The sequence below is a fragment of the Solanum stenotomum genome, chromosome 8 (genome assembly GCF_019186545.1).
Source record: "Solanum stenotomum isolate F172 chromosome 8, ASM1918654v1, whole genome shotgun sequence".
Classification (NCBI taxonomy): domain Eukaryota; kingdom Viridiplantae; phylum Streptophyta; class Magnoliopsida; order Solanales; family Solanaceae; genus Solanum; species Solanum stenotomum.
In genome coordinates, this window is record NC_064289.1 from 17,991,835 (window position 1) to 18,011,057 (window position 19,223).

The following is a 19,223-nucleotide window of genomic DNA, read 5'->3' on the forward strand; positions in this document are numbered from 1 at the left end:
TTTAAAAGTTCTGTGGGGCTAATAAGACACTCGCTTAGTTAAAGTGTCTTTTTAAATATTCGAAATAATTTCAAGTGTCACTTTATGTCTTTTCTCTATTACTCTTATAATTTTTTGTTTTTGAGTTTGACTATTATTTAAACACGCCTTTAAAAATTTAAATTTTCAATTTTTGATATTCAAAAATCTTTCACAAAATTCATGATCAAGAGTAAGTGCGTGTAATAATTCCGTTTCTGTAATGCTAAATAAGAATAAATATAGTATAAACCCGTGCCTCAAAATAATCCAATTTGTGCAGATCGCCCGAAACCTATCAGACTCCATCCCAATACCAAAAGGCGCCAAATTGCAGATCACGCACAACTGGCGGGAACTCTCATTTTATCATATACATACATATATATATATATTTATCAACAGCAAAATCACCTAATTGGGTTCTTTTAGCAAGCGAAGTATATATTCCAAACCTAACAACTCGCTAGTTAGTCGGCGAGTCCCATTTACGACTCCCAATTGAGAAACCCTAGCATCGTCGCCATGGGGAAACCGTCGAGAGATAGATCATCATCGGAGGAGTCTATATCGGAAAGTTCCGAGGAGGAGCAAGTCCAAGGTCAGGTCAATGACGAGGAAGACGAAGAGGAACTTGAGGCCGTCGCCAGGGCCGCTGAGGACTCCGACGAAGAGGAAGACGATGATGCTCCTACCGATGGAGCGGACCAAGAAGATGAGGTATGCTAATTGCTGTTTCCGTCAGTTTTGATCAGTAATTTGTTGTTCGGTACAGTAACGCGGCTGATCTCACGTGTTTGCCAGAGTTTTTATGGTTATTCAAATATTAGGGTTGCTTTTCTCTGGTTTTCGTTGTTCTGCTGAATTAATGCTCAATAACATGTCGCATTTTGCTAATGCCTGGCCAAGCTGGTAATGCTAGGGGTTTTAGTCATTTAGACTGAAATTGTTCAAGCATGCGTGCATGTTCTGGGAGGAGCTTTTGAATCAGAGAAACCGAAGTTAATATGGATTGAGTCATATTTTTTCTGGCATATTATAGTGAAACACTGAGCAATTTCCTTATTGAATTACTTAGCAAACTATAACGATGTTTATTTTTTAGCAGCTTTCATGTTTTGAGAAGTTTTATGACATTTATTTTGCAACTCACTAGTTCTGCTATACTACCTGTAGGAAGAGGTTGCAGTCAATGAAATCTCAAAGCGTGAAAAGGCCAGGTTGAAAGAGATGCAGAGGATGAAGAAGCAGAAAATACAAGATATGTTGGATTCACAGAATGCTGCCATTGAGGCTGACATGGTATCTTAGTGAGAATACTTGTTGGTGCCCCCTTTCTTTTGTTTTAATTGTTCATAAAATGTGTACTCAATGCTGATGTATCTGTGGCAGAATGTCAAGGGACAGGGGCGATTGAAGTATCTCTTACAGCAAACTGAGTTATTTGCACATTTTGCCAAAGGTGAGCAGTCCACCGCTCCAAAGAAAACAAAAGGAAGGTATGAGTAACTTCGTCTGAACATTTATTTGTTAGTTTTTTTTTTTAATGAAAGGCGGATATTGTGATCCCAGAGACTTATAGAGCTTAAATACTTTGAGCAATGCATTTTTGGCTAATCAGCTGGAATTTCTTTGTTATTCAATAGTTGATGTTAAGGTGCATGGAGTGAGTGATATGGAACTGTGGTTCAAGCAAGAGGGAAAAAATATTAAGTTTTTTAAGATTATCTATTTGATTCTTCCTTTCAATAGAATGAGATCTTCTTTGCCTATCAATGGGACTTTAGTGCAAGTGTTCGCAATGTAAAATCAACACAACATACATACACATTGCTATTTATATAACTTGGCAAGGACTTCCATATTGTTTGCGTGTTTCTTAAGTTGCTTCCTTTTCTTGATATAAGTGATGCTGAGAATTGAGATATTGACGGGCTTCATTGACAAGTCATCTAAAAAGAGAGGCATGGTTCCTTTTTTCTACATGTTCTGCAGTTCCTGACGTTGTAGTGTGAATATCGAATAAAAAGCTCTCCTTAATCATAATAAGATAAAGTTATATACTGAAACCCTGAAGTAACAGTCATATACAACTTGGTTTTAGAGTTGGATGGCACCATATTATTTCAGATGATTATTTGGGTGGACGTGCTTCACCCAGTATGCTTTATGTTGTTCATATAAAGGAGAAATTTTTTCCACTTACCGGAGGTACTTCTGTATGTGGATTCGTTATGGGCCATTTGATGACCTTTTCTTTCTTTAGGGGTCGTCATGCATCAAAGGTAACTGAAGAGGAAGAAGATGAAGAGTATCTCAAAGATGAAGATGAACTTTCTGGGAATACACGACTTGTGGCACAACCATCCTGTAAGATATATTTTGATGCAAGTGTATTTGTTAATATGATGTTACTGAACCGTGTATCATGAAGTTGTTACTAAACTGGTAGGTCCATCCTGAAAAGGCTGAGATCAGATACCCAAGCGTAGATCCTACTTAAAAAGAAGTTACTTATGCAATAATCCTGTGAGGTGTATAGTTTGAGTAGCTCTGTGCAAGGTTCTTTAGTCAAGTTGTTGTTACAAGTGATAGTGTTAGTTAAACATGTGAGCAAGTGATTGATGGCTGCACAGAATCAGGTTATTTTTGTTATCATTTTATTTATATAAGGTGGCTAAAGAAATAAGCGAGTTTTACAGGGGTGGAGATTTGTCAATACCTCTAAATGAGCATCATTATTGGAAACTGTGAATTTAAAGAAAACCAAGTTAGTGAGGTTTCACTTGTTGAATTCTCCTGTACTTCTTTTATATGAAGCATGGTAGCCCTGCTCAAAGCTTTGAATTTAAGCGTATTTCGGAAAATAACGTCATATTGAACAGTTGAAGTTTGGGATACAGGCTTCTATCTCATTTTCTCTGTTACTCCCTTCATATTTCATTCTTCTTTAAGCACCTGAATATCACATCATAAATACTTTGTCAGGTATTCAAGGGAAGATGAGGGATTATCAACTTGCTGGTTTAAACTGGCTGATTCGACTGTATGAGAATGGAATAAATGGAATACTTGCTGATGAAATGGTTAGTATGGTCATATGCAACTGTATTGAGATGCTCCCTTCTCCCTACATTTTGCAATTATGACTTTTAAGGAGAAGCATCGTCATTTAATCCTCTTATTATTGTATAGGGTCTTGGTAAGACATTGCAAACCATCTCCTTGATGGGCTACCTACATGAATTTAGAGGAATAACTGGTCCTCACATGGTTGTTGCTCCAAAATCCACGCTTGGCAATTGGATGAATGAAATCAAACGTTTCTGTCCTATTTTACGTGCTGTTAAGTTCCTTGGAAATCCTGATGAAAGGGTAAGCAACAACTTATATTGGCTCTTTTGCTTTCCTCTTTTGCACATTGTAATGCCTGTTCAAACCATTCCGTTGTTTTTTATTTACAGAGATACATACGTGAGGATCTACTTGTTGCAGGGAAGTTTGATGTGTGTGTCACAAGCTTTGAGATGGTTATCAAAGAGAAGTCTGCTTTACGACGCTTTAATTGGCGTTACATCATAATTGATGAGGCACATAGGATCAAGAATGAAAATTCTCTTCTTTCAAAGACAATGAGGCTCTACAACACTAATTATAGATTGCTTATCACAGGGACACCGCTGCAGGTGATGCTTATTTTGTTATTTTCCTTGTAATGTTGGCCGTAATTCTGGATTTTTTTACTTTTATTTGCATTATTTACTCCAGTTTCCCTAAATACAAATTACTTATCTTAATTTTTCAAAGTAGCATTATATAATGCCACTCCCAACCTTTCAGATTTCAAATATTGCTCCTACCAAAGAATACTTGAACTATTTCCAACTAATGTTGATAAATAACCTGATTAATACGCATGTCTTTTAATTGTGCTAGTCAAGCCTTTTTTCCTACTTTAAAAAAAATACTATTTCCATCTTTGCGTTTTTATATTAGCACTTTCAGTCTAATTGATGTTTGAGTTCCATGATATTACACAGAATAATCTTCATGAACTCTGGGCACTGCTGAACTTTCTGCTGCCTGAGATCTTTAGCTCAGCTGAGACTTTTGATGAGTGGTTCCAGATTTCTGGTGAGACTGACCAGCAGGAAGTGGTCCAACAGCTTCATAAGGTGTGTTGCTTTTTAATAGTAGTTTCTATAATTGAGACCAAGCAGTACATGCGGTTTGAGCCCCCCTTCCCCCTTCGAAAAAAGAGGAAGAGTATAGGACAAGGTTATGTTTGAAAGGATGAACATAGAACAATAGTTGCTCTGTGATGTTTTTTTAATTTCAGCTTTCACTGGCTTTGAACTTTGAGGGAGAAGCCTTGTAAACATAATCTGACTTTTCAACTTTGGTTACTTGGGCAGGTCCTGCGTCCATTTCTTCTTAGGAGGCTGAAGTCTGATGTGGAGAAGGGTCTGCCTCCCAAAAAAGAAACAATTCTTAAGGTCGGTATGTCCCAGATGCAGAAGCAGTACTACAAGGCTTTGCTGCAGAAAGATCTTGAGGTTGTCAATTCTGGAGGGGAGCGCAAGCGTCTTCTCAATATAGCAATGCAGCTACGAAAATGCTGTAACCATCCATATCTTTTTCAAGGTGCTGAGCCAGGACCTCCATATACAACAGGAGAGCATCTTGTAGAAAATGCTGGTAATATTTTGATATCTTTGAATGCACATCTGGGTTGGTGTGTCTAATTTCCATTATCTGTAGCAGTTTTTACATGCCTTATAATTCATGTAACTTGATGTAGGGAAAATGGTTCTTCTAGACAAGTTGCTTCCTAAATTGAAGGAACGTGGCTCAAGGGTTTTAATATTTTCACAGGTTTTGCCCTCTAATTATCTTCATTTTCTTGTGCCTATCCAAAGTTTCAACAGCTTTCTGGATCTTCAGTTTTCAGACTCAACTCTTTCTTTTGATTTCCTAATTCAGATGACAAGGCTATTGGACATCCTTGAAGACTACTTGTTGTTCCGAGGTCACCAGTATTGCCGGATCGATGGAAATACTGGTGGTGAGGATCGTGATGCTTCTATTGAGGCTTTTAACAAACCAGGGAGTGAAAAATTTGCCTTCTTATTGTCAACCAGAGCTGGTGGTCTTGGTATCAATCTTGCTACAGCAGATATTGTTATTCTTTATGATAGTGACTGGTGAGGATCTTAACGTTGTAGATTTGTAAAACCCAGGAAACATGCTGGTTTCTGAATCTCGTCTTTACATTGATGAAATTGCAGGAATCCACAGGTTGATTTGCAGGCTCAGGACCGGGCCCATAGGATTGGTCAGAAGAAGGAAGTCCAAGTGTTTCGCTTCTGCACTGAGGTTCGATTTCTTTCCCTAATGTGTTCATGCACTGAAAAGATGCTGCTTTGGGATCTTCTGGTGGTATGCTGAGACATGCTTTTCAATTATTCATGCAGTATACCATTGAGGAAAAGGTGATTGAAAGGGCTTACAAAAAGCTTGCACTTGATGCATTGGTTATCCAGCAGGGGCGGCTAGCTGAGCAAAAAAGTGAGGATATTTTTGCATACAAATTCCTTCTCTTGATTACTTTTGAGATGTATATGAAATCACTAACTGAGGATCATGTGATGCATAATACAGCTGTTAACAAGGATGAGCTGCTGCAAATGGTGCGCTTTGGTGCTGAAATGGTTTTCAGTGCTAAAGATAGCACCATTACTGATGAGGATATAGATAGAATAATAGCTAAGGGAGAAGAGGCAACAGCTGAACTTGATGCTAAGATGAAGAAGTTTACAGAAGATGCTATCAAGTTTAAGATGGATGACAGTATGCACTTTATTTCCTGATTATTTCTGTTTGACTTTTGTAACTTATGTACATCTTTAACTATAGATTCCTGACTTTATGCAGCTGCTGAATTGTATGACTTCGATGATGAGAAGGTAACATTGCTTACTTGTTCAGTTTTCTGGTGACTTCTTGCTCAGTAGCTACTTTTTCTGTGGGTTTAACTTGCCTTTCTGCCTTTGCATTGCGTCAATAAAGGATGAAAACAAGGTGGATTTCAAGAAGATTGTCAGTGACAATTGGATAGAACCTCCAAAAAGAGAAAGAAAACGCAAGTATGTTTTTGTGTTGCTGAATTTTACCTTTTATGTACTGAAACTTAGTTTATCATCAGTTAAAACATGACTCTCCTTTGTGGTTAGTTATTCAGAGTCTGAATACTTCAAGCAAACCATGCGTCAAAGTGGACCTGCAAGACCTAAAGAGCCTCGGATTCCTCGGATGCCACAGCTGTAAGTCTCTGTTTGCACTTTTTTCTATTTTGTGTACTAATTTTGTTCTCTCCTGATTCTGTTGGGCCATATATATTAGCATCTCAAAGTGAAGGTTCTGTGACCATAGGTCTCCTGCAACCGTAGTACTTTTTTCCCTAACCACAGTTCTGGTTATCTTGCCATTTGTAGGCATGACTTTCAGTTCTTCGATACACAGAGACTGAGTGAGCTGTATGAGAAGGAAGTGCGCTATCTTATGGTTGGTTAAGTTTTGGATTTCTCAATTTTTCCCATTGCTACTCTTTTGTGTTTTTTTGTTGGCTTAGAAAGGTGTTAATTATACCAACAGACACACCAGAAGAATCAGGTCAAAGACACTATAGATATGGAAGAACCTGAAGGTATTTTTTTTTTCTACCATTTTAAACAGCGTAATTTTTTCAGAAGAATTTCTATATGGGAAATAATTGGGGTCTGCTTCTTCTGAATATCCTCAAAGTTGTTTCATGTATATAGATGCGGGAGAGCCTTTAACGGCTGAAGAGCAGGAAGAAAAGGAGCAACTTTTGGAAGAGGTAAGTGTATCTACTAACTCATCCTGGGGTTGTAATTACCTTTATTATAGTTGGAGGTTGACAAGTTTGATATGTAGGGATTTTCAATGTGGAGTAGAAGAGACTTCAATACTTTTATCAGGGCTTGTGAGAAGTATGGCCGCAATGACTTAAAAAGTATTGCTGCTGAAATGGAAGGGAAAACAGAGGAGGAGGTTGAAAGATATGCACATGTTTTCAAAGAAAGATACAAAGAACTAAATGGTAAGTGTCAGTGGGTTAATTTGTGGTTAAAGGAACAACTATTGGTTATACCTAGGGGTGGCAAAATGGATAGAATTTATGGGTATCCATTCAATTTAACCCATTTTGAATGGGTCAGTTATCCAACCATTTAAAAGTGGGTCAAATATGAATCAACCTATATTATACATCATAAAATATGGATAACTCATGTGTATCCACCAATTGCACTCCCCTTAAGTATGTATGGGTGTAGGAACCTCTAAAAGTACACTCACTAAGGGTGTGTTTGGTATGAAGAAAAATATTTACCAATTTTATCATGTTTGGACCTTGGTTGGCTTAAATATTTTAGAAAAATATTTTTCAAATGGACTTATATTCCTCTAATTTAAGAAAAATGTTTTTCACTCGTATAAAGTAAGGAAATATTTTTCAAAACTTTCCTTAAATTAGGAAAATATTTTTCAACTTTCCTTGAACCTCACCACCCGAAATGGGTCCAGACCTAGGATCTGACTCTTGACCTCAACTCAACACCCAAATTTTGACCTCCCAACCTCGACTTAGGATCACTCTTTTTTCAGAAATATATTTTCTAGGAAAACATGAAAATATATTCCAACCAAATAAAAAGCTAACAATGCAACATATTATATCATAAAACTAGCACTGGCTGCCATATAATTAATTCCATCTCGACTATGAATATTGTATCAATTCATGTGAATTGCATGCATTTAGACTAACAATGCATTGTGGCGTAGCAATATTTTAGTTCTTTTTGAAATTGGTGTCCAGACGTATTTGCACATATCTCGACTATCCCACCGTGTACCTGCTACTTTCCACCAACAAGTACCGGGTAACTCTATCCAAGGCTTTAGTAGATGTAAAGACATCACCTAGTGTTATTTTACTGCCGATGAGTCTTGAACTGTGACTTCATGGTTCTCTTTCTATTTCACTGACCACTTGTCCACACTCTTGGTGCTAATATAAAAACCTAGATCTAACAAAAAGGTAAATGGTTATTATACACCTTGTAACAATAGCAAAAGATGAATGAACGGAAGAGAAGTATATTGGTCACAATGAAAAGGTGGGAAAACTAGATGAAATCTTTAGGAGGGGTCGAAGTTATGTGTTGATCAGTTTGTGGCAATCGGGGAAGAAAAGGGTTCTTTTGAAACATTCTTTTTGTTATTGAGGGTTTCCAAAACCCAAAACTTGATTTTGATTTCTGAAGAAGCTATCCAATCCAAACACCATTGAAAAAGAGAGCTTGCATTGCATAGAATAAGTGGGTCCAGTGCAATTGTTTTTTTCTAGTATCATTTGATTTAGTAGTTACTTCACCTTTTTAGAAAGTGAACACTGTTTAGGAGTACAGAACTGTAATTTGAGATGTGAGTGTATTAAAAGGTTTGTTTGTACTTTGTCAAAAATAAAAGGTTTGTAATATTTATTTTCTTGGTTTAGGTAGAGAAGGCTTTTAAAAATATGCCCTGCTGATTGATGTAAAACTAGGATTAGAAAACTGTCTAAAAAGTTCTTGATAATTGGGTTACATGCTAAATTAGGCTTTTACAAATAATTATAATTATTTACGGGTTAATATTTCCATACATGTTGAGCGTGTAGCATTTGGAGAATTGTACTTTAGTTTAATGGATATTAAACTTACAGATTATGATCGGATTATTAAGAACATTGAAAGAGGAGAGTCTAGAATTTCGCGGAGAGATGAGATTATGAAAGCAATTGGTAAGAAGCTGGATCGGTATAAAAATCCATGGTTGGAATTGAAGATCCAGTATGGTCAGAACAAAGGAAAGCTGTATAACGAGGAGTGTGATCGTTTCATGGTGAGTGGACTGAAATTCAAGGTTGAACATATAGGATTTAATCCACCATCAGGTAAAATGATTATCGTGGTTATTTTTATAGATATGTATGGTTCACAAGCTTGGCCATGGAAATTGGGATGAGCTGAAGGCTGCATTTCGCCAATCAACCTTGTTCAAATTTGATTGGTTTGTGAAGTCTCGTACCACTCAAGAACTTGCCAGAAGATGCGATGCACTTATTCGGTTGATTGAGAGGGAAAATCAAGAATATGATGAGAGGGAGAGGCAGGCACGCAAAGAAAAGAAGCTTGCGAAGGTTAAATAGCAACCGCTTGACTCAAGTATTGCAGGTAAATAAGATTGATGCTAATTGTTTTTTATTTCAACAGAACACGACCCCATCAAAGCGCACTTTGGCAAGACAGGCAGCCGAAAGCCCCTCTGCTCTGAAGAAGCGGAAGCAATTGTCAATGGATGACTATGTCAGCTCAGTAAGTATTTCATTCTTCTTCAGTACTGTTTATGATTTCCAGATTTGTGTATAACCATAATTTGTTCCTTTTTCCAGGGAAAGAGGAGAAAATGAGAGTCGAAATGGAGTAAAAAGATGAGGTTAGCTGGCTGGCCGGCTGGGACCTCAAAATGGAAGGAAATTTTATTCATTTTCTGATCTAATCATCTGGTATTTTATCCAGAACGTCATTTGATGCTGTCTTTCCTGCCAATCATGACTCATGGGCATTGAGATTTTCTGTCCAGGATGCTATCTGACTGGCGGAAAAAGGAAAGATATTTAGTTTATAATTTGTTAGTCCGATGCAAATTTAAAATGCAGGTCATTATTTTTCTCAAACTTCTAAAGGAGACATTCTTAGCAATTTGTTGTTTATAATCGATGTTGGAGTTAATGGAAGCACTACATAGATAGTCATTGCCTCAGGGGTACACTTGTTATTTTTAGTTTAGTTTTTGGGATGTAACGTATGCACAATCTGTGTGCTTTTCTGTCATAGACACGCTTACCAATTCTATCACCAATCCAACCTGATAATTGACCCGTCTCTTTTCAGTTCATTTATCTGTGTACTTAATTGCAGTTCATGAGTTTGTGATTGTATCGCGACTTCAGGTCTTCATAGCTAGGGGTGTTAAAAATGAACCCAAACATAGGTAATCCGTCCAATCTGTCAAGAATTTTAAGGGTTAGACTCGAGATAATTTGAATTGGGTTTAATCTCAATTCATTCAAGTCTAACTCATTTCAAGAGAATCTTCAATTGAGCCCAATTCAATTTTCAATTTCAACTCATTTTAAAACTCTTTATTAAGATATGTATCTATATTGAAGGTATGAATTATTATCTATTTAATATCTTTCAAAATTTATCTATCCATTTGTTACTTTTTTAGAAAAAAAAATTGAGTTGAAATTCAAATTGTGATTATAAAAATTAAATATCATTATGTTAAAATTATTGAGATTAAGCAAGTCAAATGGGCGGGTCAAGACTCAATTCATTTTTAGCCCATTTGATCCCAAAGTAAATTTGGGTGGGTCAAGACCCAACCCGATTTCTATTTTAACTCATTTTAATATTTTCAATTTCAATCCAATCCGTCCATTTGACACCCCTAATCATAGCCAAATTTTATGTTGAAAATAACTATCTTTGAGTTTTTTAATTAGTCATCATTGTTTAGTTCAAATATAAGTCAAGATAACTTGGTATTTTTTATGTTTTTGCACAAAGAAAGTTATTGCAAGAAATTAGTTACATTACTTGAAAATGAATAAATTATTATACATTCCATTCAATTATTATTTTTTATTTTAGAGAAAAACCGATCCAAACCATCTGTTATCTCTTAATAATTTCCTTTTTCTTGGTGGAGGTATATGTCTATCTTATTTTATCTTGAGATGATAATCAATGTCCAATCAAATTCCCACTTATTCGAGCATCGAAAGCACTTCAATACGTATATGTAGCACATTTTGTCTATCCCACACTTGAGTTAATTTTTCAACCATATAAAATGACGAATCATATTATGTACTGTGATCAGATCCTTTTCACATTCTATATTTTATCTTAAAGTGTAATTTTATCTGCCTTCTAAAATAAATAAATTGAGGGAATATTATTTCTATAGATAGATATGAGATGAAACTTCATTGCGAGCAACCAAGTAGTAAAATCTGACCTTTGGAAATGTACTAGGGCCATTTATGGGTAGTAAGTTGCCCAAAATTTAGTTCTTTGACCCTTTAGCAGGACATATAATCCGTTTGTCCGAGTTTTTAAAATTAACTTATTTTGAAAAGTAATTTTAAAAAAATTATTTTTGGTGATGTGTAATTTGTGCTTGACTAATTAATTTTAAAAAATTACTTTAAGCATCAATTAGTATTTGATTAAGTTTTTTAAAAAATGTTTTTAGTGTAATTTTCTTTAAGTGCTTTTACGAATACTTTTTTTTAGCTTCTGAAAAACAATTTTTACTATCCTTCAAAAACACTTATTTCTCTTAAAAACTTGAACAAACACTATACTTTTTCAATCAAATTTAACCTTATTCCTTTGATGGATGTGTTTCTATAGAAGACAAGTGCATGTTAAGTGTTGTCATCAACTGTTTAAGTATGTAATAAGTGATTTTTTTACACCATCATATTATTTTGGTATGTATATTTTAATTTTAAGATTTTAAATCTCAATTTCTACGATCTGATGATGTAAAAAAATATTTAGCGGGTATTTATTTGTTTATTGGATGTCCTCAAAAGAGACAAGCATGTGCTTATCAATAAAAGTGATTGCAAAAATTTTATATCCTCATTCTCCTAATTGCCTTTCTGCTTAGCTGTGTGAAATATCGAATATTTGTATATTGGACCACAGAAATATCCTGATTGGATTAGAGTTTGTTTAAATAGATTTATAGCTTTTGATTTATAAGTTAAGAAAAATATAAATTACTCCTATAAGTTTTAACTTATAATTAATTTAGATAAAAAATCAATATTTAGGATTACTTTTTTATTTTTATTTCATTCTATAATAAAGTGTTTGAAAATTATTTAAATAAAAAATTTATAAAATAAATCAATTCAAACGGGTTCTAAATTCGATTTTAAAAACATCAGATGCTAATTCGTACTAGATGGATATATGAGTCGCTTTCTCTAATTGGGAACTTTAATCAAGATTTTCCTTATCCCACTTGATTCTCTATACATATTATATTCTCCTTTATTTCATGGCTAGTAATATAGCCATAGGATAAAAGAAATTAAAAAAAAGACTGAACTATCATAAAAGAGAAATTAAAAACCGTAAAATGGCACGTCCTTTTTCCGTATGCCATAAGAATCTTTTTTTTTTTAATTCTCATTTCATATGTGATGCTTGCTTTAGAGCTTAACTAATTCCGATTCATGAAAAGTTTCATTTTAAAAGTAATGCGCTTTATACAAAAGATAATAATTGACATGTAATTTCATATTATAATTTGAAATTATGATCTCGTATTTCAAAATTTTCAAAAAAAAAATTGATCTTCAAATCGTGATTTTAATTTTTTTAAAATGTAGACTTGATCAATAAGTTTGTATTTTATATATATAAAAAAAGACCCATCATTTTAATTTTTTGTAAAATTAATCTATGGTTGGCATGAGATTATTCATACCATGTAAAAAGTTATATTAAAGAATAACTATTTACTACTATTGTTGACAAATGAATCTTCATAAAACTATGTTTACTTGAAAGTTTGTAATCACAAACATTTATTTATAAAAGAAACGTGGAGATATGTCATTTATATATCAGCGTGACGCCTTAGGATATTTTGATATATTGTTTATGAAATATGATTTGTTCATTTGGTAAGATTGTATAAGATTGATTTTTTTATGGTTTTCACAACTTGTGAGATTTCATGTTTATGAGAGAAAAATACAACTTAATAAATTCAAATTATTAATCTGATATCATGATTTTATATTACATATCGGGCCCTTAATTTTATTTTTAGAGCTTGACTTTGAAATTTTAGATTAATGATAGCATGATACTAGTTACTCACAAAGGGAGGAAGTCACCGGATTCACATGAATTCATGCTCTTCTTCTGAGATTATATATGTAGTGTTCTATTTTTTAATTAATATTTAAATATATATGTGTGAACTCAAACTCGTAGTATCATATCATGCGGTGATGACTGGGTGCACCTCTCTAAGAGATGTTAGAAATCTGAATCTTTTATCTATCTTGTTTTATTTTTCTTTCTAAAATTGGGTAACACCTCCCTAAGTAGTTATTGGAAACACTTTTCGCTATATATATGAGAATTAATGTTGGACCTATAATTTTATAATTTTAATGATATTCAATGATAAGAATCAAAATATCTAACCGATTAAATTTATATCTTAAATCCACACTTTCGTAATAATACACCATCATCTCAAAATCCTGCCTGCCTATGCATGCCTTTGCTTACTCACCACAATTTTTGATATATAGTTATCATGAGTTAATCGTGTATTGTGAAACTTTTTTATTTTCACATGTATAGTGTTAAATATAAGTGCATCAGCTGAACTAATTCTCTCACAAAATTCTGCAACCACAATCCAAATATTTCTTCTAATTACGGTGTTAATTTATTTGTCTAAAAGATGAGAGGGAGTTGCTCGGATGGTAAACACCCCTCACTTCCAACTCGAAGGTTGCGAGTTTGAGTTACCAAGGGAGCAAAAGGGGTGGGAGCTCCTAGGGAGGGTAAAAATAAAATAAAATTATTTGTCTAAAAATAGAAAAAACAAATTAAAGGTAATGGCGTTAAAATAATATTCATAATTAGGCACCTCGTGATAAGATTATAGAGTCTAATAATATTTGTGCAATATACGTGTAATATATTTATGTCACGACCCAGATCATCGTGATTGACACCACACTAACTCTCCAGTGGGAGAACCATTTATACTAGTTAGCTAACCAAAGAACCAAGCAACTAAGACATTTAAGTATACGAAAGCAGGTTTAAATGCTAAGGAAAAGATAGGAGTTCCCATAAACTCCAAACAAAAGTCTAACAACTAAACAAATGCGGAAGAAATATGCCTAGAACATGAAAGTCAATGTACCAAAACATCTAACAAGATCCATAAGTCTAACAAGAAGGGTTACAACCCCAAACTAATGTACTAATAACTAACTAGAAAGTCTAAGTCCGAAATATGGACATAGACAGAAAGAGAACTCATGGCAGCCTGGAAGAACTGGCTCACCCTTGAATTCAAACGAACACTGATCTTCTAAGCAAGGTCTGTCAATAACTGCCTGAAAATGCCCTGTACTCAACAAAGAAAGAGCAAGAGCAAGTGCAGTATCAGTACACAACCACAGTGTACTGGTAGGATCACACGGCTATCCCACTAAGTGCAACATACATAAGTCAAGACAACAATACAATAACATGCATACACGGAACATATACAATATCATCATCTTTTTATGAACAACGAACAATTTCACGATTCGCAAATATCACAATTACATCAAGTCATTGGTCCTCTCATGGAACCCAATCCCAAACTGTTAGCATACCGGAACGTGGTACCCGATCCAATGATTATGTCGGAACGTGGCAACCGATCTCATAATTATACCGGAACGTGGCAACCGATCCCATAATTATGTCGAAACGCGGCAACCGATCCAAGTTAGTGTGTCGAAACGCAACACTCGATCCATTCAACAAGCCACAATCACAATCACAAAGTACATTCTCATAATCATACAATCAAGTCATGATTCATGGCATTCATCATTCATCTATCCTCATTTACAATTAATGTGATCAATAATGCAATATTCGCATACATGCATGTATCATAATGAAGCAAGAATAAACACACATTACACAATCATATAATCACAATCATCACATACCTCGAAACAAGCTTGAAATCCCTAAGAAACTTGGATCTTCTCTTTCCGGATTCGTTTCGCTTGTTCTTGGTCTACAAACAATCATAATAACACGGAAATCAATAAACAATCACTAATTACCCGAATTACTAACAATTCTATCAACCCTAGATCATACCCATGATCATCATAGCCAAATTAGGGCTTTTTCCACCATAATTCTCATATCAAAACTCTTCCCCATCGATAATTACCCATTAGATTACGTTCTACGGATTGAAAAATGGATTTGGGGAGTTAAAATCTTACCTTTAGCCTCAAGAATGGTGGAAATGTTAAGAAAAGCCCTAGGTTCATTCCTTAGCTCTCAAGTTCAAAAATTGCAGGAAAAAATGATTTTGGGGTTTATTTCCGACTTTAAGTCGCGTCTGCCCCGTCACAGCGGGACTCACCCCGCTACAACGGCCCCGCCCTGGTGGCAGAAATCCCTCCTCAGTGGCTTGCACAGAACTAGTGAGCAAAATTAATAATTCCAAGACCCCATTTCACAACACACATTCAACCAACGACACTCAGAAACTACCCGTTCACGCCAAGATCAATTCCGGGAGTTCTACTCGCCCGAATTCAATTCTGTAAAGTCGTATGGGTTCCTTAACGACTTATCTATCTACTCATGTGATCAAATTCATAATTAGATCACCCAATTGCTACCAGATTTCCCTAGACTTTAATGACTCCGATTTCGTCCAAATTTGGACTAGGTTGGGAAATCTCAAGATATTACGTAAAAGTTTTTCGGCCCAAAAATTTTTCCCACTGGCTTTTCTATAACGATTGGAACAAGTCGTTACAATTTATTATAATGAAAAACCATGCATATGTTTAATTAACCATTTTTTAATTATTATTTTTTTCATAGATATTTGATAAAGTTTAATTACTCCCACTTGAATTATATTCTCTTGTAGTATAACGGCTCTTAAATGAATTATAAAGGTTTTTGGTTAATTGCTCAGATTCTTATACATGAGGGGACATTGAGTTATAGTATTAACTGATAGAGTCAATTGGTTTTGTAGAATCTTTTATAATATATTTATTTTGAGTTTAAATATTTTTTATAAGAGACTTTTATATTATAAAAAAGACGCCGAAACAATTTTTAAAAAGATGGGCTAGATGAAGGGGAAATGAGAGAGGAGATTACGAGATGGAAAATTGAATTCTCACAAATAAGATAAAAGTTTGGGGAGCTAACCTACTGAGCTACTAAAATTCATCTAATATATAGTATGAAATAAAATATATTACTATTATTATGGAAAAAGTCAAAAATACCTTTAAACTACGTGAAATAAATAAAAATGTCATTCATTTATAGTTCGATTAAAAAATATCCTTATTGTTACTTAATGGATCAAGAATGCATTTTTACAAATAAATATATTATTTTATTTTCTTTGAACACATTCTTTTCCTAATAATATTTATTTTAGCAAATGTTTAATCTACTTTAATTGGAAAAAAATAAAAAACTTTTTATTTTATTATAATTATTTTTTATCACTATCTAAATGAAAATTAATGATGAGTTTACTATGATCTTATATATATATATGATTTATATTATCTGTTAAAGGGGTAAATTAAGTTATTCTATTTTAATTGATAAAACAATATCAAGAAGAAAAATATTATTTCCTATATTTATATTAGTTAAGTGATTTTAAAAGAAAGAAAATAAGTATCAGGTTCATTAAAAATAATATTCTCATTGGGAACAAAATGTGTTTAAAAGGAGAAAAAACATTTATTCGAAAAAAGTAATATTTTTTAATCCATTTAATAATGGGATAAGAGTCTGAAAAATACACCAATTTTGGTCGAATTTGCTGTTGCGATACTAAACTTTCATAAGGACCTATTACCTCCCTAGACTATTTAATACCGTATTTTTTACCCCTGAACTATTTAATAGTGTATTTTAAAGGTATATATGTGCCCACGTGGACACATTATTATTTATTATTTTGCATTATTTTGTATGTCCACGTAGGCAAATATATATGTTTAAAATACGGTATTAAATAGTCTAGGGAGGTAATAGGTCCTCATGAAAGTTTAGTATCGCAACAACAAATCCGACCAAAGTTGAAATATTTTTCAGACCCTTTAATAAACATACATTTTTAGATCAAACAATTATCAACAATGATATGTTTGAACTAAAGTATTGAAGCTTAGGATATTTTTAGACAAAATAATTTAATAGTAGCATTTTAACCATATATAATTACTTTTTATTTTAATTTTTTGGATTCTTTCTGCAAATTAACATGCATGTAGAGTCTATATATACATGTCTCATTGGACCTTCTCCTTAAAACTCGAAGTCTCTCAACAAAAATCACCAGACCTCAAAATAACTCCTCTCTCTCTGTATATTTATTTTGTTGATATTTGTAATGGAGAGAGTAAGCAAAATGGTAACTGAAAAGCCAGTTGTGATATTCAGCAAGACTGGTTGCTGCATGAGCTACTCCATAAAGTCTTTCTTCTCCGATCTCGGCGTTAACACCGCCGTTTACGAGCTCGATGAGATGCAAAGAGCTGGCCGTGAGATTGAGGCCGTGCTTTCGAATCTCGGCTGCAATCCCACGGTGCCGGCGGTGTTCATCGGCGGCCAAATGGTCGGTGGAGAAAGTGAAGTCATGAGTCTTCATTTACAAGGGGCCTTGAAGCCTAAACTCAAAACCGCTGGTGCTTTATGGGTTTAATTATAAATAATCGAAATGATAATGGTCTTTTTTTTTTTTTTACAATAATATATGGACTATTATAAAGTGATGAGTACTCCTTCTTTATCGTATTTTATCTCCAACGTAAAACTTTCAAAAGGAAGACAATATATACAGAGTAATGGAGTACTTTTTATAGCAAGAAAAAGGGAAAAAAGAAGTAAAATTATGTGTGTAAGAATTTTACTTACATGCACTACTAACGATGTGAAAAATTGTTGTATCAATTGTCCATTATTTTATTGTAATTTCCGTTAAGCATTTACTTGCTTTCTGTGTTTCTATGTGGAAATTGGGTTGGTGTTCAAAAATAATATTTGACTAACTTTTAAATCAATATAAATATACTCTTAGTCTTGACAATTACGTTAATCAAAGAAAATTTTGTCACCACAAATACATATATCAGTGAACGATGAAATATTGAAACTTTATTTTGTAGTTAAATTCTGTGAACTTTAGCCACTATTTATAAGTACTTATATTTATCATATGGACACTTCTTTTCTTTTTTTGATTTTATCATATGGACACACCATTATATAAAGATTACTAATTTTATTGAATTAACACTACGAGTTGGAGCAACTTCAGAAAAGCTTTCAACTAGCATTTCACGCTAGACTCAAGTTATTCACACTCATATTTAAAGGGTCTTTCAATTTTTTTATCAAGAGATTGACTATAAATTATTTATGAGGTTATTTTCTTCTTAACTAGAGGTTTCGATTTTGAGTCCTAATATGAAATAATTCTTTTTGATTGAGAGCACTTTCCTTGAATAAGTCTTATATTAAGCGAATTTAAATTAATTAAATTTCAATGTGAATATCGAACACCATTATTAGGTGAGAAAATAAAAAAGATGTTTATACAGTGCTTTGCCCAACCCATTCAAAAGGAGGGAAAAAATTCAATTGTTTTCGGTTTGTATGACATTTTTTGGGTTTTTCATTTTAATCGGTTCTAAAAAATATTATATTTTATTTTACTAGTAAATTAAGTTTTTTCTCTTAAAAAACAATTATAATTTATTTTAAATTATAAATTCTTACCCAACCAAATAACATTATATAGGAATTGGGTGCCGGTTATAGGGAAAATGATCAAAATGGTCCCTGATAGGGCTAGGCATTCGATAATTCATTTTTTTTTGGTTTTCGATTCTTGTAATAAGTGTACCGAACACCGAACCGAAATAATTCGATTCGATTCGGTTTTTCTTGAAAACAAAAAATAATCACAATATAAGTTACCTGCTGGAGTGCTGGTCGCCGCCTCGCCGGTCGGTTGCTGCTGGTCGGTTGCTTTTGAATTCTGGTCGCGGCGGTCGGCGCAAAAAAGTGAGAAGTGGGAAAGCGGTCGGCCGGATGTTGGCGATGGGAGACGGAAGAGTAAGGAGTTTGAACTTTGAAAAGTGCAGTGTGCGGGATGAAAAATTGAAAATCGAAAACTGGAAATTTTGAGAAGTGTGCGGCGATGAAAAGTGAAAACATAAAAAATTT

The 19,223-nt window shown here is 34.0% G+C and overlaps 2 protein-coding genes across 2 annotated transcripts; both read left to right on the top strand.

Annotated features, from left to right (window-relative positions):
- Positions 1-406: 406 nt before the first annotated feature.
- Positions 407-10,038, top strand: LOC125872557 (ISWI chromatin-remodeling complex ATPase CHR11-like). Its single transcript, XM_049553298.1, has 25 exons — positions 407-738; positions 1,195-1,320; positions 1,411-1,517; positions 2,285-2,388; positions 3,007-3,104; positions 3,214-3,393; positions 3,483-3,704; positions 4,059-4,193; positions 4,434-4,716; positions 4,820-4,893; positions 5,002-5,222; positions 5,307-5,394; positions 5,493-5,586; positions 5,680-5,868; positions 5,953-5,984; positions 6,088-6,164; positions 6,252-6,341; positions 6,513-6,582; positions 6,673-6,724; positions 6,840-6,898; positions 6,976-7,141; positions 8,810-8,988; positions 9,071-9,286; positions 9,360-9,461; positions 9,539-10,038. Exons 1-25 carry the CDS (start codon positions 544-546, stop codon positions 9,554-9,556), a joined length of 3,177 nt encoding a protein of 1,058 aa, XP_049409255.1. The 5' UTR covers positions 407-543; the 3' UTR covers positions 9,557-10,038.
- Positions 10,039-17,308: 7,270 nt separating this feature from the next.
- Positions 17,309-18,029, top strand: LOC125874007 (monothiol glutaredoxin-S3-like). The gene has a single exon (XM_049554812.1). It carries the CDS (start codon positions 17,386-17,388, stop codon positions 17,695-17,697), a length of 312 nt encoding a protein of 103 aa, XP_049410769.1. The 5' UTR covers positions 17,309-17,385; the 3' UTR covers positions 17,698-18,029.
- Positions 18,030-19,223: the final 1,194 nt, after the last annotated feature.

Coding starts and splice junctions, on each gene's coding strand:
- LOC125872557 (XM_049553298.1), top strand. CDS start 544: ATGGGGAAACCGTCGAGAGATAGATCATCATCGGAGGAGTCTATATCG. Junction 5,869..5,952: donor CAAGTTTAAGATGGATGACA/GTATGCACTTTA, acceptor GACTTTATGCAG/CTGCTGAATTGTATGACTTC. Junction 6,583..6,672: donor AGGAAGTGCGCTATCTTATG/GTTGGTTAAGTT, acceptor TTATACCAACAG/ACACACCAGAAGAATCAGGT.
- LOC125874007 (XM_049554812.1), top strand. CDS start 17,386: ATGGAGAGAGTAAGCAAAATGGTAACTGAAAAGCCAGTTGTGATATTC.